Raw genomic sequence first — 27,759 nt, forward strand, 5'->3', positions numbered from 1 at the left:
GCACAGGACATTTATGTGGCTGTTTACCTCTTGGATATTTATAATTGTGTTTTCAGGCAGGGAGACAAAACAAGACATTACAGCAATGATTAGGCCAAATATCACGCTGGGTATCTTTATATATTTATGTGATCAAGATCTGTCCGATTTACTGTAAATCATTGTCTATTTAACTGCTACTTCTATGATCACTCAATACCAAACAATGCATGCCCACTTGTTTATTTATCAAATGGATCTATTTTCCCTTAGCCTCGCATAGCCAGCCTTCATCTGCCTTTGCAATGCATATTGCCCCAGGCAGATTAAGTCTGACCCCTCTCAATTGAGGGAGGAGTCGGACTTCACGGCCAAAGTGGTGCCGAGCCAACCAGATTTGCCTGGAACCAGGCTATAACCAACCAGGGCACAGTATGTGAATATGGGGCGGGACATTGCAGAAGAATATCTAACATTGAGTGGGATGAGACCATTATCCACGCAATGATATTAGTAAGTATAATAGTATCGCTATGCAAGGCTATTTCCCTAGCAAGTACTTCTAAATTGAGTAAATTCACAACTCTTTACAAAACAGTCACTGTGGCATTAGGATATGCTTTTAATTCAATATCAAAACGGTTGGCAAAGGAAAACATGTACAACTAGAATGGACTAAAATGGATCTAAAGCATAGTAAAGGCAACAAAAAGGGCTGTCAGACATGTCACCGAACATTAACCCATGCTGATATCATTAAAATCAAACGTGTGATTTCAGCATAGCACCTTTCCCCATCATACTGAACATGGAAGCAGGTGTTCTCCTGTGCAGCCCATCACCAGTATGTGCAGTACAGTCAGATGAGCATGGGAGGGAATGCATGTTGTTAAGAAGTTGTAGATACAAGGATGACGAGGATGGTCAGAGAGAGGGACACATGATCACGGTGCGTCCAATTGTTCCAGCAGAGTTCTTCTCCTCTTCTCCAGTTCCCCTTCACTCAGCTCGCTGCCCGACGTATCCCAGCCACCCTGCTCGGTCACATGACGGCACGGAATAATCAGATCTAACAATCAGATCTAACAACTTCAGATCTAACAACTTCAGCCCTATATACTTCACCAGATGACAAATGGCAAAAGTAGAATCTAAAAGCTCACAATGCCTCACATTGTGTAGATCTATTGTTTTTAATGTTTTATCTTTAAGAATTCTGAACATTTGCCCAAAACAGGGACACCAGGATAAATGGCATAAATTATGGTTAACCTTTCACTGTTACAAAGGATTACCTGTCAAAGCAGCCAGTAAGGCAGACAAACGTGGTGCTACAGTCCCAGGTGAGTATTTGCCTCTGCAACTCCCACCCAGATAACAAGAATATCAACTACCGGTAAATGTGCTGCATTCGTTTTTGTTTTTCATAAATGAAAGCATTGGATGTTATCCTACTTTTTTAAACTTTAGAAACTGAGTTCAGACACCAGAAAGCAAACACCAACCTCTTCTTTGGCAGCTTTCCTTTTAGGTGACTTCTGTCTGGATTCTGTGTGCGCTTTCCCTCGGGACCGGTCATTCTCTTTATCTTTCTCCTGGTCCTTTTCTCGCTTTCCATCCCTCTCTCGTCCTTGTCCTTGTCCTTGTCCTTGTCCTTTCTTGTCTCCGTCTGACTCGGGAGAGCCCTTGGGGGTGTAAAGGTCGGCATCAGAGCAGATATACAATACAATGAAATGCTCACACAGCCCCCCAAAAAATGTTTCAGTGGAAAAAGACAAAGGAAATTGTACGTCTTTTAGGGCTCCTCGGTGCACTTACAGACTTATGGCGTCTCTTCTTTGTCTTCTTCTTGTGCTTCTTGGATTTCTTATAGCTTCTCTCTGGTTGTAACGGAATGAGGAACATCAGTGACCGGCCTTTTATGTGATACTGCAATTTTAAAGTCTCACTGCTGGGAAAGATACTCACCAGACTCTCCGCTAGAAGAGCGCTCAGATGGGGACTTAGACTGGGACCTCCTCCCAGTCGTCTTCTTCTTGTGGTACTCATCATCCTCAGATTCTGAGCCCTGTTCACACACCCACAGAGTTGTAACGCAAATGGTCAACTTTGTCCTTTCCCCATTTTGTTCCATTGTCATCAAAACATGGTTAAATAAAAACATACAACACAATACTTTAAATTGTGCTGGATTAACACTATGGCGAGTTTCACAACATCAAATATGTGGAGTGAATTTAGCCTAACAGCATGGGTGTCTGTATATACTTCATTGCACTGTATTCATCCTTAGCATTGTTTTGCTTGTTTTTATGCAACTATGTTTTGACCATGATACAGTTGGAGGCCATCGATATTGTCCTTTTCTTTTTTCTGAGGTTTGCGTGATCTGCGTAAAAGGACAGTTAACCCATTTTGGGCGGGAACCCCTTTTGGTGTTTTAAACATTATGTTATAATTTAGCTATTGAAAAATAGCAGATCTACAAGCTCATAGCGCGCCACGAGCTTGTAGGTCTGCTATTTTTGAAAAATCGTGAAAATATTTATTTCAGAAAACTGGAGGATTTAGAAGGATTTTTTAAAATGTTGAGGTCAGGCCTAAATGGGTCAAATGATAAGGGACAATATCGGTGGCACCCAACTGTATGTCACATTAATGGAACTGAATGTGAGGGGGGGAAAAACACTCGTTTCCTTCAAATGATCTAATCCAGTGGTTCCCAAACGATTTAGCCTGTGACCAAAAAGAGAAATTAGACTTTTGCCCGGGACCCAAACTAGTGAAAACAGCAGTATGTATGTATGTACGTACGTACGTACGCACGCACGCACGCACGCACGTACGCAGTATATAATATTAATTAAAAACAAAATGTAGGAAACAAATAGATCGAGGGACCCATAAAATGTGTCTGTGACCCACAAATTGGTCCCAAGCCAGTGTTTAGGAACCACTGATCTAAGCGCTTTATGAGGATCACTAACCGATCGAGAGCGGGATCGCTTCCTGTGATGTTTCTTTGACTTCTTGGAGTGCTTTTTTGTTTTGGAATGGTGATGCTGGCATTCATGCTGTTGATAGAATACATTATGTCAGTCAAACAAAAACGGATAGTATACCTGAATTACAGTGGTCGCCTGTTGGGGTTATGTAATGAGGTTTACCTCCAAGACGTGCATGAAATCTTTAAATATCCTTTTCCTCTCCGATTCCAGAGTCACGTCTTCAAAGGCAGATTCTTTCAGGAATCTTTCTCTGACCTAGAAGGCCAAAACAAAGCCAATCAATCAGTGGTAGGGCTGCACCTATTGTTCATTATTTCCTTAGCAATTATTGGATTATTAATCTTATAATCATGTTGGGTTTTTTGCAATACTATTTTAAGAGGCGCTATCTCCTCCAGCGTCTGGCTTTCAGACATGATGTCATGTGGCATTTAAAGTATAGACTTTGCTTTAAAGGGACATTTCACCGCTAGTATGTTTGCTTTAAAGGGACATTTCACCGCTAGTATGTTTGCTTTAAAGGGACATTTCACCGCTAGTATGTTTGCTTTAAAGGGACATTTCACCGCTAGTATGTTTGCTTTAAAGGGACATTTCACCGCTGGTATGTTTGCTTTAAAGGGACATTTCACCGCTGGTATGTTTGCTTTAAAGGGACATTTCACCGCTGGTATGTTTGCTTTAAAGGGACATTTCAATGCTAGTATGTTTGCTTTAAAGGGACATTTCACCGCTGGTATGTTTGCTTTAAAGGGACATTTCACTGCTAGAAGAAACTGCAGTCACTCAATGTTAATAGTATTTCTATTTTGTAGTAGATAACAGCAGCATCAGGATGCCTGAGGAAGGTCGCAAGACCGAAACGTTGCACTTTTGACATTAAATAAAAAGCTCTTGAACCAGCAAGTGGCAGTGTGCGGGTCTCCCTCCTTCTCCTACACGTTTACAACCTCACAACTAAAAATACCCTTTAGGTAGATATTGTATTTTAAAAATCACACCCGTGTGAAGTGAGGGGCACTCTTATCATCGTACATCATCATCTCATACTGGCCAATCAGAATGCCTGTTGCCACACATTTACGTCATATTTGGCGGACATTTGACCTAATTTCTTCTTTCATTTTCGATGGCAAATATGAGACGTGTGGGGACAAGATGACGTAAATTCTCCCTTCATTGTCAATGGCATTTAATGTTTGTGTTGCGGACATTTTGTGGGGGCAAAAGCTGTATATAGGAGGGGCTAGCGCCCCTCAAAAATAAACGTGTTTTTGAGGGGCGTCAGCCCCTCCTATATACAGATTTTGCCCCCACACATATTTGCAATCGACAATGAAAGGAGAAATTAGGTCATATGTGCCTCAAATATGACGTATATTTGTGGCAACACAAACATTAATTGCCATTGACAATGAAGGGAAAATTTACGTCATATGTAGGCGAGCAAATCGACGAACCAATCACATAAATTCAGTTGTTCATGAGATGTTGTATGATGATGTATAATGATAAGAGCGCCCCTCACTTCACACGGGTAAGATTTTTGAGTGGTGCTAACCACTCCAACAACTGGCTTTGTACCCGTGTTTGTTCGTACCAAAAAAACGAGCATGGTTGCTATGGTTAGCAACCAAAAGAACGAGCATGGTTGCTATGGTTAGTATGTGACGTCGTCACGTCACTGACATCACAGATATAAATGTAGTTGCACCACTCAGTTCACACGGGTGTGATTTTTAATAATTGATTGAATCTATTATTATTTGGAGTAAATGTCATCATTACACAACAGCATAATGATAACCTCCTGTTGGCAGATTGAAGTATAAGGACGATACACCCGAGGAGAAAGAAGGTTGGGCTTTGTGAAAGCATGCGACTAAAATGCAGATAAGGACGTACTCCCTCCCATGCGGTCTCTGGCTCCAGGGGTGGCGTGGCCTGCTTCAGCATGCTCTTGAACGCTGCCTCTTTCCGTTTCATCTTCCTGGCCTCCTCCTTCTCTCGCTCCCTCTCTCTGGCTTCAGCTTTTTCCAGCAGCTGCACAGAACAACAAGGAAACATGAGACCTAGAGTTGAGTCGCCCCTTTGTCTGTAGAAGGTAAGCTTGTGAGGAAATTATGTGTTCATGTAGGATAATATGTAACTGCTACAGAGATGGCAGGTACAGAGGACAGGAGGTCTTACACTGTTGAAGGCCAGCTTGATGTTGCCTGCATCCAGTGTGGTGGCTCTCCTATCTGAGCTGATCACTGACCCGAAGTCTTCAAAGCCAGTGTTGACTTCAACCAAGTAGCCTTTATCCTGAGAGTGGTAACAGAGAGAGAAAGGTAATGAGCGTAAAGCACAAGACCATTAACACAATGGGGGTGCTGGGAAGATATGTCAGCTTTTACTATGAAAGCCCCCCTTCCATTCCGTACAAAAACCGGGAGGCATAAGGTTCCGTCTTTACCTCACGATGTCACAAATAAAATCTCTCTAGAAGCGTTAATATTCCAAACGAGAGGCTTGTTGAAGTCAGAAATTAAGACAGAAGTATGCCCATCTGGTCAAAACCATGGAGAGCTCCCTAGATTAGGAGATACGAGGCATTCTTTCTGAGCCGTAAACAAGGAAGTGAACGGCAGCGCGCATGCGCGAAACAGCAAGGAGTATGGTGCAGAAGGAGAGGCCAACCCCCCAAAAAAAGAAAACAAATCTGAATATTTATTTTTTGTTTGATATCGATAAAAGAATGTGTGTACACGTCCACTGGATCCATCGGTTGGATTAGATATGACGTTTGTACAAAGGATTGTGTTGCTAAAAATAGATTCATATGAACGTTAGCTCGTTACGTGAGAACGTGTGTTGGCTGAAACATAAAGCGAGAACGCACCTTAAGGATGTCTTTGATGATCCTCTTCTCGTCGTGGTAGCGGGCCTTCAAGTCCTCCACATAAAATTTAAAAAGGTCCAGAGGAGTGGAGCCTGTAGAACAGACTTCAGGAATGAGCATTAATGAAGCAATCTTGGCCCAAAACAGCCAGGAAAAATAAAGAAAAGTCAAATGTGGAAATGAATTTGAAGCCTCAGTCCCAAAAGAAAACTGCAGGAACATTGAAACTCTGTAGTTTTATATTCTGGAATGTCTTTATTTCAATGTATACAGCCATTCTGAACTCCTGGAAGATGTTGTGTTTGTGCTCGTATGTGTGGGTCTAGCGTTTCCCAAACCTTTCAGTTCGAGATCCAAAAGAGAGAGGGACCCAAACTAGTGAAAATAGCAGATCAACAAGCTCACAACACATCGCTTCGCCCGCGTTATAAGCTTGTAGATTGGCTACTTTCACTACTTCTTAAACATTTGTTTTCTAATTTATGGAATGTCTTAGATTCTTCTTTTATTTCTCCCTGAAATTGCTGAAAATGTTTTGTTTTCAATTCATGAAAGATTTTGCTTTTTGGTAAATTAAAAATCACACCCGTGTGAACTGAGTGGTGCAGTGACGTCACACACTAACCATAGCAACCATGCTCACCTGTACGTGGGGCCACGTACAGGTACACAGGTACACACACGGGTACAGACAAAGCTGGTTATTGGAGTGGTTTGCACCACTCAAAAATTAAAAACAAAATGTAGGAAACAAAAAAATAAAGGGACCCATAAAAATGGGTCCACGACACACAAATGGGTCCCGACCCGGTGTTTGGGAACCAGTGGTCTAGACTCTAGACAGTCAAGTCCACGTGCTGCTATGAAGCGTGTGTGTGTGTGTGTGTGTGTGTGTGTGTGTGTGTGCTCTTAATGTGGTGTTGCAGACATGTGGTCCACGTGTGCCGTGGCCATGCATAGTCTTACCCGGCTGGCCCAGCATGTTGGCGAAGCGGATGTCAGAGCTCACGGTTGGGTACATCTCCATCCAGGCAGACATGGAGTGGAGCTGACCATGATCATGGAGCTCATCCAGGAATTTCTGTTGGGTTAAAACAAAAATTATATTTATATAGGTAAATATACAGGCTTCTATCGATCCATTTACACTGGAAATCCTCATTGTTGTTTTTGTGTGCGTAAAATCTCATCTAAATTCAAGTTGTGGGGCAGGTGGATTATGCCCAAATAGGAACATGCCTGATGTCACAGCACTAGCAGATATGCCCAAATATGGACACTGTTAGGCAATGGTTGATGTCAGCTTTATTATGCAACTGTTTGTTGTGACGTCAGACCAGAGGGAGGGAGAAAGAGAGACAGTGAGGGAGGAAAGAAAGATCTTGATAAGGGAGAAGGAAGGAGTGGGAGAAGAGGAGGAGGGCTATTTTACACATACTATCGATCTATGTCTATATATGTCTATATATGTGTATAAAACAGCTTTTCAGACAGTCTGTCTGAAAAGCTGATTTAGGACAATACCTACATTTACCCGATATAGTCTACATAATGGGTGACGATGCCACGTGCGGATAGCAAGACACCATCTCAATGACGAGGGCTCTCTGCGGCTACAGAGGCTTAACTCTCGACAGCTGAAAGCCGTGATACAACAGAGAACTGTGTCCCAAGTGGGCCACACTGGCTGCCAGAGGCTTCTCTTTTCAGAACTGCTTAAAAAACAGCCTTCAGGAGAAGGCCACACTGTGCATCTCAAGTTGCAGAGAAACTCTGGATACAGATTTGACTTCATGTTTGACTTTGCAGCATAAGTTTACTGCCACGAAGAACCAGAGAAAATACAACGTTGAAAGCCAATACTAGCATTTATATTGATTGATTTTGAAAGGACTTTATTTGGAATATATGTTTTGGTTATGTGCAAATACATCTTCATTAAATATCTAGGTGATTTGGTTTGATTAAGTCATTCATTCTTATAGCCTATCACAGGGATTCTCAACCTGGGGGTCGCCACATTATTATATATATATATATATATATATATATATATATATATATATATATATATATATATATTCAAGGTTCAAGGTCTTTATTAATGTCCCAGAAGGGCAATTAGGTTTACAGCAAGAGTAGTGGTTTAAAACATACAAACAATACAGGACAACAACAGACATGAGACACCATAGCATAAACAGAGGTCTGGGCGCATCTAGTGCAGGTATAGAATCAAAGAAAGGCTACATTCAGAAAAAGTGCTAGAATATAAAGTGCCGGCATAAAGTGCTTGTTTCAGCATCGTCATCATCACATTACATGTTACTGGCAGCGTTGACTGCACGAATCGAGGCAGGGACAAAGGAGTGCTTATATCTGTTGCACCCAGACGACGGCCCGATGGCAACAGCCTGTACTCTGACTCGAGTGGGTGGGCATTATCCTGCCGAATGGCCCTTCATGAGCAGCTGTATATTGTAGAAAGGATCGAGGCTCTCCAACTGAATGCCAGTAATTTTGGAGGCAGTTTTCACGATGATAATTTTTATCTTTAATAATAATAATAATAAAACTTTATTTGTATAGCACCTTTCATGACATGAAATGCAGCTCAAAGTGCTTTACAGAGCAATGGAGAAAAAAGAAAAGAAAAGCAAGGTTACCATACCAAGCGAGGTTACCATACCAACAGATGATAGAAAAGGAGATAACAGAATGTACATAGGCACTGTAAAAGAGTTTCATCAGGTCTCTGTCGACATTAAATCTGGCTAATTTCCTTAGGCAAAAAAGGCGTTGCTGGCCCTTCTTACACAGCATGTCAGTGTTTACATCAAATTTCAGTTTGCTGTCAATAATCGTGCCCAGGTATTTATAACACTGGCTGGCCACAGATATCCGTGTTCTGGGTGGGATGGGGACCACGTCTGAAGTCAATACAGAGCTCTTTTGTTTTTGAGATGTTTAATTCAAGGAACGCATCATTGCAGCAGGACAAGAAGTACTCTGTGACCTGGCCATGCCCAACCTCATTGTCGAGAAGGCTGACAATGGCTGAGTCATCCGCGTACTTTATGATAAAGCGGTTGTCGTGATTACTGCGACAGTCGTCCGTGTACAAAATAAACAAAAAACGCAGAAAGAACACAGCCCTGTGGCGAACCAGTGGAGGTGGGCAGAAGGCTAGACACTGTCATGCACCCTTACACATTGAGATCTGTTGGTTAGAAAGTCGAGGATCCAGCCCACCAGACATGGGTCCACACTGAAGGTGTTCATTCATTTCTCAACCAGAACATGGGGCTGGATCGTATTGAACGCCGAGGAGAAATCAATAAAAAGTAACCTGGCACATATATATATATATATATATATATATGACACCACCAAAAAGGTGTATTTATTAGGTAAACTGAAATATTCACTGACATTCTGACGAGCTTTATCAGATGGAAGATACCCATTATATTATAATATTTTTTTAAATATGAATTTCTCTGGTAAGTTGCATAATGAGTAAATGTGAAGTGTCAGGGGAACTTTTCTTTAGCCGACATTGTTTGATAGTGCTCTCACCTGGAAGGACTCTCTGTTCTTGCGTTGTCGTCTTCTCTCCCTCAACAGAGTCTTCTGCTTCTCATCCTCCTCTTCCTTCTCCAGAGCTCGGATGTGCTCCTCGAAACATATGAGAGCGTCCTCCTTGTCCATGTCTGTCGGTACACAGTAGGGATGTTCAATTAAACCTAACGGTTAACAATTCATCGAAAATGGCTGTGGTTCAATCATTGGGCGGTTTTCTGTGAATGTAATGCTGTCTGCACATGGCAGAGGAACGCACGCATGTGGCCCGGTTAAAAAAAAGCCCCCCCACCTTGGTAGCCACAGAAACGTCTCCGACAAGACCTTCATTTCATTATATTCCTAGATGCCATTGCCTGGCCCTGTATCTCAAATAGTCAAATAAATATTTGATTAAGGAATATATATGTATTCTTTCTGTATATCAGAAAAATATAGATTGAAGTCATTTAGGGCTGCTTATCAACTAACCGGTTAATCGATCGATAAGGTTATCAATTAATGAATTAATCGATAATTGACTTTCCTAGTACAGTGTACATTATTGTATATGAACAACTCTGTGCTGCCATTTCTGTAATTCACCGTTTTCCACAAATAACTCAGCTAGTGTGTGCGTTCAGAAAGAAAAACGAACATAAAAGAGCATTGAACATGCAACTTAAATGTGAAGATGAATTAATAGTAATGAATGGTGGTTGTTAATCAGTGGTATGTGAACAAATGTGTATGCGTTTGCTCGCTTACTCTGCAGCTCCTCATCTTCAGCGAATGTGGGGTTGTCCAGTAAGTATTGCTGAGCCTCAGACCAGGTGGTGCGGTAGGTGACATTGGCCATGTTGTCCAGAATATTTTTAAGGGCTTCCCAGTTCCTCTTCCTGAGCTGCTTGGCTTGTTCCTGAAGCACCATATTTGAGCATAGGAGAGCAGAAGAAAAGATTAGGATTTAACCAATGGCAGACAGGTTGAATGGGCATAAATACAATGGGGGGCACCTCAATGTTGGTTTTGTAGATTTATTGTAGAAATATTAGGCGTTAAATGTCATTAAAACATATGCATTTGGCCCCCGTTTTATTAAATAAATGTAAATAAAATAATTTAAAATTAAAGGTGCCAAGAGGTCTCTACCAACCAATGTGCCTCTGTGTGTGTGTGTGTGTGTGTGTGTGTGTGTGTGTGTGTGTGTGTGTGTGTGTGTGTGCAAGGTCAGACCTTCTCTTTCTTAGCCAGGTAGAACAAGACATCTTCATAGATCTCCAGTCTGTCTCTCTCAGGGACACAGCTCCACACCTCCATCTCACTGAACATCTGTTCTGCTTTCCTGTTTGGCAAAGGGAAACGGTCACAATGAAACATGCATCCACATGGGGGCAGCATTTCAACACTCCTTATGCCTTGCACAGACGAGCTAAACCATGATACACCCACTGCATGGATTCTTCCACCAAAACAATGGTAAAAGTTTAGACAGTTTGGATTAAAGGTCTCAAATACAAATAGACCAAAGACCAAAGACACAGAGAAAGCAGAGGATGACTGGAGACTCAAACACAGAGTCAGACAGCCCTGCTGTCACTCTCCAGCTGCCCATTGTGTGTGCATTCCCAGAATATAGATCCAGTTAACGCAACAATTCTGGTGCCAGCCATGCTCTTGAACTGGCCCGTTGTCAAGGTCGCAATTCGATTGGCGAGCACCCTCCGGCTTTGAGAGGGTTTGTCACTTTCACACCCAAACAACTGACCAGAATGTGCTAGTCTGCTGAATGTAACATTAGTCAGAAAGATCAAAACACATCATTTTATTTAGAAAATAAACCTAACTGTTCAAAATCGCTCTACTTTATTCTGTAAAATGTATATTCATGGGGGAACAAAAAGAGATAATTAAACTAATAACATATCCATTTGAGACCAGATTCTACAAAATATCATGACGGTTTTCTGAAAAGCCTATGTTTCTATGTCATGTGCTCAAACTATTTCATGTCAAGGACCCAAAAAATTATATGTATTTGGCCGCTGACCCTCAAAATATGTTGTTCCAGGGACCTCTGGACGCAAAGATTTGAGTTAAAAGCAGATTTGAGTTAAAAGCAGATCTACAAGCTTGTAGTGCGGGACTCGGTGCCGCGCTATGAGCTTGTAGATCTGCAATTTTTCAACAACTAAAGTTTAAAATAATGGTTAAAGTGGTTAAAAGCTATAAGGCGACACAGACACATGCGTCCTCAGGTCTTAATGGGTTAATGGAGAGAGCAAAGACTAGTGAGAAAGGGGAAGTCAGATTCCAGCCTGCGTTCTGATAGTTAGATAGTATAGATCTGATTGTCTGATAGTTTGAGCCTCCAGGACTAACATCTGCTCATTCACCAAGTTACAGTTGGAGGCCATCGATATTGTCCTTTTCTTTTTGCTGAGGTTTGCGTGATCTGCGCAAAACCCCTTTTGGTGTTTTAAACATTATGTTATAATTTAGCTATTGAAAAATAGCAGATCTACAAGCTCATAGCGCGCCACCGAGTGGCGCGCTACGAGCTTGTAGGTCTGCTATTTTTGAAAAATCGTGAAAATATTTATTTCAGAAAACTGGAGGATTTAGAAGGATTTTTTTTAAATTTGAGGTCAGGCCTAAATGGGTCAAATGATAAGGGACAATATCGGTGGCACCCAACTGTACTTGTCACCTTCCAAATGTGACGAATGGAATGGAAACTGATTCCCACCACAACTGCAGTCAATGTATTCTATAGGGGCTACAGTAATAGTGCTGTAGGTGCGTGGTGATGTGCAAAGCAGAGCACACCACTAGTGACCTTTCATTTCAATTTGCATAATCACATCGACAATTCAGCAAACAGAAAATCAATGACACTGAAATGAGAAATGATAGATACATGGGAGTGTGAGACTGCACTGCTGCGCTTACTTGTATCGGGTGGTAGAGGTCATCTTCTCGTGATTCTCCAAGAACCTCTGGTACGTCTCTTTAGACTCTTTGTATTTAATCCTAGCCTCCTCCTTCTCCTCTTTCTCTGTCTGGACCTTGTAGGCGTTGAACGCCTGCTTCTTCTCACTCAGTTTGGGCAGGGCACTTCATTGGGAAAGAGAAATAATAAGACCTCAGTTAGACACAGGTTCAATGACTTTACCCGTCATAAAGAAGCTGGATTGACTTCAGGTGGAGAGGGTACCTGTAGCGAGGGTCGTTGATGATCATTTTCATAGCCTGCTCCCACGAGGCGTTGGATGACACGCCCTGCAATCCAAAGACAACACAACTTGAGTTTGTGTTGAACCTCTCAAGAGCGTGACTGTGCCATTACGCTCAACACAGGTACATTTACATATATATTGCATGAATACATAAAACGGAACAACCCCATTATAGCTGCGGAACAAAGGGGACTGGGATTGAAACGTGGTCATGTAGTGTACTGTACATGAAGCATGTGACACAAAAATAAAGTGTGTCCGTGCATCTAGGCTGGTAACCGTCACAGGTTCAAGTCCCGACGACCATTTCTGCGTGCTCTCCGTTTCCCGTTAGACTACCATAATCTATCAATAAAGGCAAAATACAAAAAATATATCTTAAACAAAATACTAAATTAAGCAGGTCAAGTCAGGTTAGCCCCAGTTGGAGTTGAACTGCTTTGGCTTCAAACAGAAAGGTTGACGCATTCTCTTAATTACTAATAGATGTCAGTTTAAGAGGAGTGTGTTGTAGTGCCAATAATTCAAACAGATGCCAGCTAGTACTTATGTAAGTGTTCTTTCAGCCTCATGCGTACTCCCACAGAGAATCCATCATCCATTATGAACCGATTTCCACCGCATGCATCTGCCTTGTCAGTTGTCACAGTTATTCTAAGTCAGCGAGGCGTGCCGCTCTGTCTCACAGTCGTAATCCCAGGCAGCGCCCTATGCCTTTGATCCAATAACGCTAATCATAAAGACAGAGTCATTAAGATCTTGCAGGGAAATGGCAAGCAATCTCAGAGGAGAGCTTTGTGCACCAAATTAAAATGAACTAAATATAGCAGCATTGGGTGGTGGGAAGGCACTGAGCCACCAAACGCACAAACACAGTCCTCGGCAACAGGAGGTGAGGCTTAATAATTGTAGCTAAGACCTCCCTGGGGGCTCATGAGGAGAAACGGGGATTAGATACAGATCGAAACACAAAGGCTGCCCTGGTAGACAGTCAGCATCAGGAATGGCCACATAGGTGGCTGAATTGCCATGGTGTTTAAGGTGCACCCATGCTAGAAATTGAAAATAAACCAAACTATATTCAAGGGTTAGTCCTTTGAGCTATACTTTGAAAGCATTTCCCAACAGGAAAGATTTACAAACTAGAACCCACATCAACACAAAGCAATCAACATAGCTATTGACAATATGAGGATCTGGCTTTGTGGTCTTGTAAAAGCTGGAGATTTAACACCTACATAAGTTTTAATTAGTAGAGGGCCTTACCTTTCCAAAACAAAAATGCCCATACAACCAGAAAATTACCTAAGTAAATCCACTGTGCAGCATTTTTGATTCAGGATGCAGCTAGGCTTCATTCAAAAAGTAAAAATGCAAATAACCATGTTCATCAAACAAAACTAAATTGGCACAATGAAATAAATTAATATATATTCAATTGATTAAACCGAGCTAGCCAATTGCGTTCCTTCTTCGTATATTTTAAAAACGGAATCTGGGAAAAGAATCTTAGATAAAAAGTAGGGATGTACCGATGAGACATTTTGGCCGATATAGATATCTGATATAATTCATTGGTGTTCTGGCCGATAACCGATATAACCAATGTCGATATGATCTCATTCTGTATTAAAAAGATTATAATAATTTTGTCCATTCTGAAAAAGGCTTATAAATACTGAATTTAAAAAAGCAATGCCTCTTTATTCCAAAACTAGGGATGTTATTGAAATGTTGGCCCATATCCCAACATAAACTGCTTGAATGTAGTATTTTTATTTAAAAATGTTCCAACTTGTTTACTCTTTTGAAAGCTTCCCCAGAAAACAGCTTTCATCCTCACAAAAGGCTTTTTAATTTATTTGTCAACGTAATTATAATAAATAGCTGCTATATTATTACCGATATATTATTTTGATATTGATTTGATACCAATATTGCATTTTAATGCCATGTGATGACCAATTAATTGCCCATTCCTAATAAAAAGCATTTGAAAAAATGTAAACAACTGGAGGTGGCCATCTCACTTCCGGGTAATTTCCAGTTTTATCCATCGCATAGCAACCGAAAGGCATACGATATGTTGCATACAAGCACAAATATAAACCCTCAAAAGACGAAGGCCACGGTTGTATTAGTGTTTTATTTAAATGAATGAAATTAGAAAAAGGTCAAATCAGTCGTCGTTTCAAGAATGTCAGTTAACACCCCAATAGTCCAGGACGAAGTTCACCGTCCTTTCTATTAGTAACACCCAGCGCCCAGGACGAAGTTTTATTTTATTTTAGATGTAGCAGCTACATTTAGCTGCTACATCCACATCCGGGATAACATCCGGTCCGTCGGTAAAGGTGCTCCGCTGCTATAAATCGCTTGGGCGCTATGATTTAATCAGGATTAACACAATTCCTGCCGCCATTAATTAATCCCTCGATTGCGTATTGCCATGGTTTAATCACGCGTGACACTTACTTTGAAGAGCCAAATATCCGTATCGCATTTTACTATGAAACCATTCCGTGTGTGTTGACGAAGCTGGTGCTCGTTCTCTCGGTCGGTGGTGGAAAAAGTGGACCGCGAGTATCACAGCGCCTGCTACAGGCCGTTGAAAACGCTTGTCTGGGACTGCAATGTCGCTTCTGTGAGATAAAGCCGTCTGAAAACAGAGCCGGCAATGTTAGTGGATGCGCGCGCATTTTCAAAATGGCCACGCCCATTGAGTCAGAAGCATAACAAAGCTAACGGACGGTAGATTTCGATACGATCGTATTAAAACATGCATTAATGAATACATCGCTGTTAAAACGGCTTTTCCGTTTGTGGCAGGCCACAAGATTCTACGTGTTAAAATTCCTATGTTCCCGGCAGGCCTCGTGTTAAATAACCCCGGGCAAACGGAGTGTTAATTCGGTTGTCGCATACACTAGGACATCTACTGCCCAACATAAACACTGATTCACTGATACCAGTCCAGCACAATGATACTAGTTTATATGTTTCAACTGCTAAATACCAATTAACATACACTGACAGTGTGTGGCCCACATAGACAAGACAAAGTGCAGCATCTCCACTCTGCTCTGTATTTGACCTAGTTGACTCTTTATAGTAATCACATGTGACATCATGGCAGAAGACGCACCTTCTCCTTCAGCAGCTCCTTGAAGGCCTGCTTGGCTTCCTCTTTTGTGTTCCACTTGTAGGTCTTCTTCTGAAGCTCTGGACGCTCTACCTTGACAGTCTCAGTACTTAAAAACAGAAAACAAAACAGGCCATATTGCTTTAATTTGAATAAGTAAACAGGTTTAGTCTCCAGAAATATTTTTGTAAATACTTTCAGCTTAGATACAGTATGATGCGATGGGTCAGGAAAACACTAGTCTTCCTATAAGCTCAGACATAAAATTAAATTGTACACTTTTTTTCTTGTACTGCAGGGCCTTTCTACAGCCACCTTATGGGAAGGTTTACTGGACATAGTAAGGGTCTAAAATAAATGTTGTTTGGGAAAATACCTCAGTCACTTTCGGGAGGACAGTTTAATAAAACAAGCTATTGCCTATGAGAGATGCCAGGCACAAAATTATTCAATGTAGCCACTTGAACCATAGCATCTCTATTCTGGGGGAACATTCCCCGAAAAATAGCTCTATGATCAATAGACATTTGGTGTAGAGGGGGAAAGGTGCGGACCAAGTACCTTAGCTGACCCTACTTAAGTTTAATAAGTATAGAGGGTTTTAGTGGTTAAATTATTTAATAGAATACATTGGACACATGTAAGGTTGCACACACTGGGATTAACAGATTCCAATGTATGCAGGAGATGACCTTCGAGTGCAGGGGATATTGTATGTAATTTTGGCTGCTGTTTTTGAGGACCTATAAGTGGACATCTATATGCAGGTCACGGTGAATGATTCATGGGGGAATTATATCTCCATTTGTTTCCATATTAATTTATTTCATCGGTTTTACAGTGCATAGGGAGGTTATAGGATCTTTAGAACTATAGTATCTTTATATTGTCATTGTCCATCAATGTCAAAATATGGAACAAATGAAGGAATTATACAATATATGGGAGAGATAGGGTAAGAGGTAAAAAACACAACTGTGCAGGTCTCATGATGCCATTTCATAGACTTGCAAGACATGGCAATAAAATACCATAAGATGGGACTCTCTACCTCTGCAAACACATTGACATCACACACTATGGCCTTCTTATGTCTGCGTGACCCCATGGTGTGGGGCTTGCACGTGGCTGATTGCAGCAGTCAGTCTATTCGTCTCCATTATCTGACATTACCTGACTGGGACTTCGACGGCAGCAGAGCTCTCTGCAGAGGGAAGCGGCGCATCAGTGGCGCTAACCTCGGGCACGTGATGCATGGCCACCTGGGACAGGTGTTCCTCCGAGGGTGCAGGCGCCATGGCCTCGGCCTCCATCATGGTTGTCATGACAGCCACCACCGGATCTGCTTGCAGGACGGGGAGAGGCATTGTGCCGGGAGCCGCAGTCTCTGTCACCCTGCAATCATCAGATCAATTATGAGTGACAGGCCCAGTCATATGGCATGACGGCCTCGTCAGTTGGAATAACAGTAAATGTTGCTGCTTCGAATGAAGTGGGTCAGTCCTCCTCACACGAGTGGAAATATATAAACTACAGGTCCATCTCAATGAATTAGAATATTTTGTAAAAGTTCATTTTCTTCCGTAATATAATTCAAAAAGTGAAACTTTCATATATTCTCAATTCATTGTGCATAAAGTGAAGTATTTAAAACCTTTTTTTGTTTTAATCTTGATGATTATGGTGTACAGCTCATGAAAATCAAAACATCCTATCTCAATGAATTAGAATATTTTATGAGACCAGTAAAAAAAAAGTTAAACGAGAAATGTCAACCATCTTAAAAGTATATGTATGCAGTTAATACTTGGTCTGGGCTACTTTTGAACAAATGATTTCATCAATGGGGCGTGGCATGGAGGTGATCAGCCTGTGGCACTGTTGAGCTGTTATGGAAGCCCAGGTTTGCTTTGATAACAGCCGTAAATTAATTTGTATTGTTCAGTCTTATGTCTCACACCTTCCTCTTGACAATACAACCTAGGTTCTCTGTGGGGTTCAGGTCAGGCCAGTTGGCTGGTCAGTTAAGCACAGTAATACCATGGTCAGTACACCAGTTACTAGTAGTTTTGGCTCTGTGGGCAGGTGCCAAATCGGAAAGGAAAATTAGCATCTCCATGAAGCTTTTCAACATACTGAAGCACAATGTACTCTAAACTTTTACAAAATATTCTAATTCATTGAGATGGACCTATATAATATGGGTAGGTCTTTTGCTGACAGCAAAACAAATTATTGTCTTTCATCTCTTTTCAAAGATGCATGTTTTGTTGAGAAATTATGTTAAATGACTGAAATTAGATTTAGCACATTGTGTCGGGTAGGTAAAGATAAACAGGAGGCTCTTACCCATTTTCCTCTGCTTTGATCATGGCTGGGAGAGACAAAAGCAAAATGCTGGTAAGAAACAATATCTTTCCATTTTAAAAGCGCATTTCAGATGAGAGGAAAGAGCCCCAACAAATGTACTGGAAGAGACGCTATTTGTCCAATAACCCCCCCCCCCCACACACACACACACACACACACACACACACACACACACACTCCCAATTTAAGGCAATACAGAATATTATCAGTAAAAGATGGTAATTTGCTGTGGCTAAAACACAAACATAAAAGCTTACTATGAATCATTGGCTCCGTACCTTCCAGATCCTCCAATTCTTTGGGTTTGGTCCATCTGGACTCCTTAGTCTGGGAGTTATAATAGTAAGGTTTTCCTGTGTCTGACTTGTACTCCTTCCAGGGGCATTTGGACAACATTTGCTGTTACACAGGAAATAAAACGGTTACCGTCATTACATGTGTTCCCATGTGGGCATCAACACTCAAAAAGGTTTCTCGTGTGCGTGCGTGCGGCCACAATTCACTAAATGTATGTGATATAGTTTTATATATAGTTTGATATAGTTTTACTTCTGCAGGAGACTTGAGATCATCTGGTTTCTCCCAAGTGGACTGCTTGGTCTCAGTATTGTAAAAGTATGTCTTCCCATCCAGGGACTTGTGCTCCGTCCACACAGACTTCTGTGGAGGATGAAAAGAAGTGACAAGATCAGTTGCTCAGTCAGTTATTATATTCAGTGTTTTAAAAACATTGTCATTATCTAAAGGATATACCAGCTTCTTTGGTGCTTCATCCGGTGGTGACCCATTTGTGGTGCTCTGAAAGGCAAAACAACACATGAAATAGTTGAGTGACTACCATACCATTATTAAAGGCACAACAAGCAAAACACAGAGGGAATGAGGGTACAAAGCTGAACACTATATTCTCATCATATTTGAATTATTATAAAACTGCACAAATTCTTTGATGCCAAGTTTCAAAAGGAATAATCGTTGAAACAAGATCTGTGAGCCAACCAGAAATACGTTTAATGTAGTGTTAAAAGTACCTCCTTTCAACGTAACTCTGTAATATAATTCAAAAGGTGAAACTTTCATATATTCTAAATTCATTGTGCATGCCATGAAGTTTAAGTTGTAAAACCTTATTTTGTTTTAATCTTTTTTTAATGTTTATCCCACGGTTTTGCAACCCATTTTTTCACCCAGTGTCAATTATCTAATCGCAGCGGTCCCCAAACTTTTTTGGCCGTGCACCCCCGGTTACCTCCTGACCTGGCTGACACACCCCCATCGCTAAGTCTCGTTGTATTTGGCCAAAAATGATACATTTTGTAATATGATTATGGCAAATAATCACAAAATGTCACTGCACTGAGACATGCAGATGATGTATACTCCTGCAGCTGCTCTATACATCTCCTTACAACCATGTTTTACGGGATTTTGCCGCTACACTTCCTCAGCCACCCTGGGGAGGGCAGCGGACTGACCTCATGCTTCCTTCTATGCATGAGGAGTCCAAGCTGCTTCTTTTCACGTTGACAGGGGGGAGTTTCCCCGGCCGGACGTATCGCGTGGAAGGAACACGTTATTCCAACCAGTTTCTTTCCCCTCTACCCATTTTAATCTTGATGATTATGGCATATCGCTCGTAAAAATCTAAAATCCATATATCAAAATATTAGATTATTACATGAGCATGTTAAGGTTTGCTTTGATAGCAGCCTAGGCACATTTATATGGTTGATTATAGTGTCTCTCAATACCTTCCCCTTGACAATATAACAAATGATCTGTGGGGTTCACGTCAGGCCAGTTGGCTGGTCAGTTAAGCACAGTAATACCATGGTCAGTACACCAATTACTAGTAGTTTTGGCACTGTGCCAAGTCCTGCTGAAAAAGGAAATCAGCATCTCTATAAAGCTTGTCAACATACGGAAGCACAACATGCTCTAAAGTCTCCTGGTAGATGGCTGGGTTAACTCAGTGTGAGGTTTTCACTGTCTGTGATGATTTGATTTGGGTGCCACGTCATCTGCTGGTGTTGGTCCACTGTGTTTTATCAAGTCAGAGTCAGAGTCAGCACAGCATGATTAAGGGACTTAATCTTAAAGATGGAGTGCCGTGATTTTTTTCCACCCTAAAACATGATCATCAGGTCTTATTGTTATATAAGGAGGTATAATTTTTTCAAAAAAAGTGTACAATATTTGTTAAAATGTTGTTTTTATGTGGGCACGCCCACCAGTTCATTAAGTATGCCTGGTTTGCCTGGTGGGTGGTGATGGGTGGAGATCCACCTGAACTGAAGCCGCACCCACAGCTGTAGTTGTATGATAAAGGAGGAGGGGTTAGGGGAGGGGCTGATAGTGTGGTGTCACTATATTACTGTTTATTTCATTGGCCCGTTTGACTGTCAAGGGTTCAGCCTCCAGGAAGAAACCCTAAATACAAAGTTAATACACCATTGCACATGAAAACGACTCCAGGGTGTCTAATGAAGTACTGTCACCTCATAGACACATGAAAAACTGGAAAAATACAAAAATTGTGGCACTCCATCTTTAATGATCATGTGTGAAGGCAATGTCTTCAATGGAAAATAGGCTTGACTATACTTACAGCCGTTCCTGGTGGAGGAGCTGTGAAGATAATAACCAAAACACACAAATCAGGATAAATCAATTAATTCTGGATTATGACAAAATATATAACCATGAATATGATTTATTAATATACAAAGTCTTACCTGTAGATTCAACTCCAGGCTGTGGAAAAGATTTCATCAATATAATTAGAAAAAATTTAGTTCCACCTGTCACTGAGCACTTTAAAAACATGTTGAAAATATATACCATCTCACTTTCATTGCATAATAAGCTAGCTTAAATCAGAGACCATCGATTCCAGCTTTGCAATAAATGACTTCGTAATCAGCATAGTATCAATTCCAGCTTTGCAATGAATGACATGACAAAGTTTCCGTAATTAGCATATTACACTTTACAATCAACAAGAGAATACATGCTTGTTGAGTTGTTAAGTCGATGACTCATCTCCAATAGCATCTGGCTGCTGTCAAAGGACTTGATATATCAGAATCACACTTCTACAGAACTTCATTACCATTCATCAAAAAAAAGAAAGGTCTTTATTTAACTTCACATGACATAAGTGCTAACGCCATAACTGTCACCTGTGATCATAGCCTTCCAACAGTGGAGGGTTCAGTTAGTTCTGACACGGTTGTTTTTAAGGAAAGGAATCAGAGGGCCAGAGCATGCTGGGTGAGAATCAGCAGTGTGAGCTCAGCTGTGACACCTCTACATGACGGAGTAGCTATATGCGATAGGACACGATAAACAGAGGAACAGATCGTATCTGTGATAAAGTGGAATGAAGTGCTGCGCTAATGGAACAAGGTTCAATGATCAGTTGGGTGGTTCACTACGCATTTTCTATTTTATTATATAATGGCCAATTGAAACTATAATCTTGTGGCCGGCCAAAAAAGTGAGTAGATGGAAATTATGCCATATTATTATTCATTGATGACCAATTAAAAGCTAAGGTTGAAAATTGGAGAGCTCCTTTAACACCAAAAATAATTTAAACGATCAATACTCTAATACACTATTAATACTGCAATACTACTACTACATACATACATACATACTGGCTACCAATACAGCGTGCCCACAGCATTTCTACAGGAACCGTATTTTCTAGTTCTAAATATGCAATCTCTAAATGTGTACATATCAGAAGTGTTCCAACACATTCACAGCGTTTGCGAGCATGCAAATAGCTTAACTTGGCGGCTGACATTTGGCGTAGAACTTTTTTTTATGAGAGTGTGAAACACAGCAGCAATGTGTGAGGGGGAAAAAAAGTGAGACAAGTTACCGGTCCCGCTGGCTGCAGTGCCCCAGCTGGCATGCGAGGGGGCATCATCATCCCTGGCATCATGGGCGGCATCATGCCTGGCATCTAATAAAAGAAGCATCATGAAAAATTCATTCGACCCACTAATTTCCATCAGACTTGGTGCATGCAGAGGTATTAATACACAGTGCGACATGGGGTGTTTGCACCCATGTGGAAAGGCTGTGACTGACAGGGTGGGTGAGGGAGTGAGAGAGAGCTTTGACTGAGTAAGCCACGGCGCTCCGGTGAAGCTCTCAACCGTATCAGTTCACAACATTTTGACCTGTGACACTGGCAGGCAGTGTGGCTCTTCGTATTCTTCAGCAACTGCTGTTATAATAATTATAAAAAAATAATTGTATACCTGAATTCAGGTATACAACAAATGCAATGCTTTTCAGAATCTGCATCATCTTTCTTCCTCTTTTTTTGTCTCTGGAATCTAAATACGGCTATGTCACTTCACCTTCACATGAGGGCATGATGCATTCAGACTTGTTTTTATCTCTGAATGTCACTCTGTCTTGTCAGATCTTTCAAGGATTTTAAAATGTCAAGCTTAGAAGAGTTCCTCTGCTGTAATGTGTATTTTGTTCAAGCTGTTTAGGAAATAACTTTTGAACAAGCTCACGTTGGATAACACCTCTGTGAATAATAACCATATCGTAATCTGTGCTGATTGACATGACGAAGGAGCTTGTTAGAAGACTAATCTACACATTGTTATTAAGTAAAAGTAACATGTCAATGCGTTCTTTCATCAATCTTTCATTAATCTGTTGAGCCTGAGGCTTGCTGACGAGAAGAGCTGCTCCGATGTAGCCGGTACACACGCATAGCATCTAGGTAGCCACTCAAGGGAAAACGGAGCCTGTTAACTTTCCACCAAGGGAACAGATTCATTTCCAGCGGTGGGTAAACATGATGTAGCTCACAACTTCATTTACTTGCTTATTTGTAGTTATGTCCCTTATGTGGGACATATATTATAGTTAACCAAAAAGCATATCCAGTTAATTGGCTTTGACATCTCTGAATAATATCCAAAATGACAGTAATAAGCCACATCAAAATAGTTTTAAAGGTATATTCAGTGATTTTACTTAATTCAAATATCACTTATTTTTTATTTTATTCTGGATAATCCTCCCTACTATAGAGTGTGCTGACCATATAAGGAGTTCCTCCCTGTCCCCAGTGAGCCCCTGGGGTCAAAAAACCCTAGTTTCAGTTTTGGTGGCGGGTGGCAAAGCCTTCATCCAATCAGGATGAGAGGGGCCTTCCTCCAATCATGATCAACTGGGGGCGGGCCTTGGTGCACATGATGTTGGCCTGTTGCACTTCCCCACACTGTAGAGCGTGCATGTGCACATTTTGTTACCGGGGTGGACTGGGTGGTTTTCCAAATCACCCAAATCACTGAATGCTCCTTTAAGTGCCTTTTATGGCAAATTATAGGCAGCACACTTTAATTATGCAGTCATTTTCCTTCCCAAATTGAAATATGCATGGAAGAGCTTAAAATGGCCTCAATTTTTTTTAATTGTTTTGTTGATTCTTACTGGCACTAAATATGCTTAATGGTTACACTTTAGAAAATGTACAGGTGTGGTGTGTGTCTGTGTCTGTGTGTGTGTGTATAATGAATCCAGATAGTGACTCTGAAGCTCACCTGTCCCATTGGAGGTGCCCCCATCGGTGGCATCATACCAGGGGGCATTATACCCGGTGGTATTGGGGTCATGCTGGGAGGCCGCTGTCCCATGGGTGGCATTCCCATTGGAGGGAAATGAGGCGGAATTCCAGGTGGCCCCATCTAGACAAACACAGGAGGAAGATAAACTCAAACAAACTATGTACAATTTAATTCCCTAATGAACAAAACTAAAATACTATGTTGACAATTTTTAACAGAAACTTACAAAGGGTGGGGGCATCCCTGTGGGTGCAACACCAGGATATGGTGGAGCTTGGCTCGGGCCATTATTTGCCTCTGATGAAGACTGTTAAGCAAAGACCAATCAGCAATTAGAATTAGAAAACGACTGAGTGACTGGAGTTGGAGGTAACAAACAAAGGGAGTTGGAGGTAACAAAGGTATCAACGACATGACAACTGCAACACGTTATATTATTTATAAGTAACTTTAACACAGGCAAAGTTTGTTTATAACCAAGAGGACAGTTAACTTGACAAATACCAATGAACAGTTAGCTAACACAGATTTTCTGTGTGTCGTCATTGTGGATTGATTGAATACTTTAGGCACTGTACTACAGTCAAAGGTTATGCTAAAAAAAGGATAACACAAAAAACCCAGTGGGCATGTTTCCACTGTGGTCCACACGACCAAGAATTAATACATATAATGCATACAATACATATTGTTTGAAAACTCAGTAGCATCAACAGGTATATTTACAGAGAAAGGAGTTACTTTGGAGGCAGAGGATGCTACTACCAAGTTGTTCAAAGAGTTAAACTGTGCTCATTGCTCACTGAGATTTTGAGGTCAGCCATTCTTTTAGTTTAGTTTTAAATTTGGGTAGGGACTCGAGATCTTTATTGGTATTTGGTAGGTAATTTTACGTTATGGCAGCTAAATAGAAAGCATTTTTCATACATGAAGAGTGGGCACTGGGCACCTGAGAAGTCTGGGCAACATTATTTCTTTGGAAGAGGAGGCACATTTTGGGAAGAATGAGCAGTAGGCAGTGGCACTTGAGGTGAATTCTTTTTGGGGGGAAACTGGGCACTACTCTTGCGAGATTGTCTATTTTCGGCACATGATCATTAAAAATCACACCCGTGTGATGATAAGAGCTATCATCGTACACCTTCATGAATCATCTCATACTGGCCAATCAGAATGCCTGTTGCCACAAATTTACGTCATATTTGTCGGACATTTGATATATTTTCTCCTTTCATTGTCGAAGTATGAGACGTGTGGGGACACGATGACGTAAATTTTCCCTTCATTGTCAATGGCATTTAATGTTTGTGTTGCGGACATTTTGTGGGGACAAAATCTGTATTTAGGAGGGGCCCTCAATAATATAAGCTATATTAGTAAGTATGAACATGAACAAGGAACTTAAGCATTGTTTATAGTTTATACTCATCAATGTTGCATGTCTGTCTGATCATGCAGCTTGGAAAATTATAAAACGTTTTCTGCAGACATGATCAATGGTCCCTATTGTAGACATTTTTTTATAGTCCATAGCTAAAACTTCATGCACCTTATTATAACTAAGCACGTGTATTCCTGGTGCCCACTCTTCCGACGTTCCTCTGATGAATTGAAAATGGAGGACCCTGATGTAAACAAGTCTTTTCATGGTTTCGTCGTCAAAGTAGCAGTTTTTGTATTGATTTTAGCTCTGGTCCCTCCATTGCTCTAATGCCTTTACAAAGGCCTTAAAAGGTATGGACCAGAGCTATATTGATTTGTGTTTTCGTTTGTACCCGTTCTACATACTGTGAAATACAATGTTCAATCAATCAAAAGGCCAGATTTCCCTAGTGCCCATGCAGTGTCCACAATGTTTTGGTGCCCACTCTTCTGTCGCTTCGCAGCCCCCTACATGATGTACATGCATGGTTATCAAACATTAGACTGATCTATAAGAACTCGTAACTGTTAGTGTTAAATTACTGGGGTTAGGAATTTAAGCTACAGTGGGAAATGGCTACATGCTGGTGAATCACATTCACTTGAAGGAATCAGGCTAAATCCTGGACAGAGACATTAGCTAACGTGTTCTGTCACATTGCAGATACTCAGCAGCACGTTATTTCAGCGAATTGTCTACTTTATATTCCGAGCTAATTAGTAACACTGACGACAGAGCCATAAACTCTTATATTGTATAAAATTGGTACCCAGAAATAGTCTGAGCCCCAACATATGTATGTATGCCGCTATTTTAGCCGAGTGCTAACACCAATGGGCTAACGCGTTATTTTTCTAGTAAACAACGACACGTTGAATATAAACATAGGGAGAGACAAATGCAATCGTTGACAGAACGGGGACAAAATTCTTTAATTGCAAATTTGAGACTCAGTTCAATATAAATAATCTATACTTTGTTTAAAATCGGCACTCACCATGTTGAGAGAGCGTCCGATGAGCCTGGCCACTCTACAACAACGTGCACTCTGATTGGTTAATTTTCCACTGAACCTCAGCAAGTTCAAAGGTCGTCTATCGTTCAAGTCATTCTGCGTCGCGATTACGCAGACATGCACAGTTGCAGATTGCTGGTACTACAAACAACAGTCAAGAAGACACCTGACGAATTTAATAATACAATCTAAACTACTACACTACTACTACTATAATAATAATAATAATAATAATAATAATAATAATAATAATAATAATAATAATAATAATAATAATAATAATAAATAGAAATAAGAAAAATCACACCCGTGTGAACTGAGCGGTGCGGGCTGCTCAACAACACCGCTGGCTGGCTGCAGTTATAGTTATAGTGCTCAGTGTGAAAGGCCCTTTTAGGCTGCTCAACAGTGCCACTTTAGGTCATCCAGCAGTATTGCAGCTGTTTGTACCCCAAACATACATACATAGAGACAGACAGACAGACAAGAAGAAAGCGGCCAAAATGAGTTTTCTTCGACGGGTGGCTTGCATCTCCCTTAGAGATAGGGTGAGAAGTTCAGTCATGCGAGAGAGACTCGGAGTAGAGTCGCTGCTTCTTCGCCTGGAAAGGAGCCAACTTAAGTGGTTCGGGCATCTGGTTAAAATGGCGGGAAATCTGAGGTCGGAGCTTACTGGTTAAAGTGACAGATGTGTTCCACATGAGTCAAGGCATATATGTGGCTTTTTGGCCAAATAAGGCATTATCAAACCATTGATATAGCGCCCCCTTTGGCCAATGGGAGTAAGACTGGTTTATTATTATTATTATTATTTTGTCTCCGACTCCTACAGAAATAAATGGGCCTGTAATGAAAACAAACTCTCCTCTTCACTCATCCTCCTATGAAACAAATCTCTGGCGATATCCGATCCGCAATCTTGTTAGCATCTCTGACCATGAAATATTCTTCTCATTCGTTTACCTCACCTCTAACGTTTTTCATGTTTACATCAGTTTTGTTGTAGCCAGCACCACTGTGAAGCAGTTAGTTTGTTCATACTAAGTCAGTCTTGTGTAATCTATTTTAGATTATATAACTGGAGTTTATTGGAGGGAATAGATCTTGACACTTTTTTTCAATTATTGGTCTCTATGATACAGCTGTCCTGTCTATGAGAGGAATATTGGCCCCAAAGAGGGTGGCAAAACGGAAAATAGTCAACTAGTACACTGTTCTCAAATGATATTCACACAGCCACTGCTATCTCAAATCCTTTCCTTTAGTCATTTGGACATTTTGTAACACAAATGAGGTTTGACGGTTTTCAAAGCCTCAACACATTTGAGATAGTTAATCTGAACCTGGATATATGCCAGTGTGGATATGTCATGTGTTGGTGAACTTAACCATTATAACCATTCTCAGACATAATTCTGTTCAGACAGAAAAGTAGTTTAATGACCTAACACCACCAGTTTAGAAAATAAATTAATCTTTACATTTTATTTTATTTTTCCAGAGATACATCACATCAGCCCTATGGGCTT

General features: G+C 40.9%; 1 protein-coding gene across 4 annotated transcripts; it reads right to left on the bottom strand.

The window, feature by feature from the left end:
- Positions 1-583: 583 nt before the first annotated feature.
- Positions 584-26,302, bottom strand: prpf40a (PRP40 pre-mRNA processing factor 40 homolog A). 4 transcript variants are annotated; one of them, XM_079519254.1, is made up of 27 exons: positions 26,213-26,302; positions 24,019-24,099; positions 23,769-23,912; positions 22,076-22,159; positions 20,919-20,937; positions 20,792-20,811; positions 18,937-18,981; positions 18,733-18,843; positions 18,462-18,582; positions 18,163-18,187; positions 16,987-17,208; positions 15,817-15,922; positions 12,650-12,714; positions 12,385-12,549; positions 10,669-10,777; positions 10,201-10,351; positions 9,451-9,584; positions 6,838-6,952; positions 5,872-5,963; positions 5,178-5,294; positions 4,893-5,030; positions 3,147-3,242; positions 2,967-3,053; positions 1,948-2,047; positions 1,798-1,859; positions 1,485-1,664; positions 584-1,013 (listed from the first exon to the last, which is right to left on the bottom strand). In XM_079519254.1, the coding sequence occupies exons 1-27, from the start codon at positions 26,213-26,215 to the stop codon at positions 924-926; spliced, it is 2,682 nt and encodes an 893-aa protein (XP_079375380.1). In that variant the 5' UTR covers positions 26,216-26,302; the 3' UTR covers positions 584-923. The 4 variants fall into 4 exon arrangements, with proteins under 4 accessions (XP_079375380.1, XP_079375379.1, XP_079375378.1 ...); XM_079519253.1 differs by having other exon boundaries at positions 5,872-5,975; XM_079519252.1 differs by having other exon boundaries at positions 18,441-18,582.
- Positions 26,303-27,759: the final 1,457 nt, after the last annotated feature.

Source organism: Electrona antarctica (assembly GCF_951216825.1).
Source record: "Electrona antarctica genome assembly, chromosome: 13".
In the NCBI taxonomy this organism is placed as follows: Eukaryota; Metazoa; Chordata; class Actinopteri; order Myctophiformes; family Myctophidae; genus Electrona; species Electrona antarctica.

Coding starts and splice junctions, on each gene's coding strand:
- prpf40a (XM_079519251.1), bottom strand. Junction 22,160..23,768: donor GGGCACCTCCAATGGGACAG/GTGAGCTTCAGA, acceptor TTCTTTTATTAG/ATGCCAGGCATGATGCCGCC. Junction 18,844..18,936: donor ATGAAGCACCAAAGAAGCTG/GTATATCCTTTA, acceptor CATCCTCCACAG/AAGTCTGTGTGGACGGAGCA.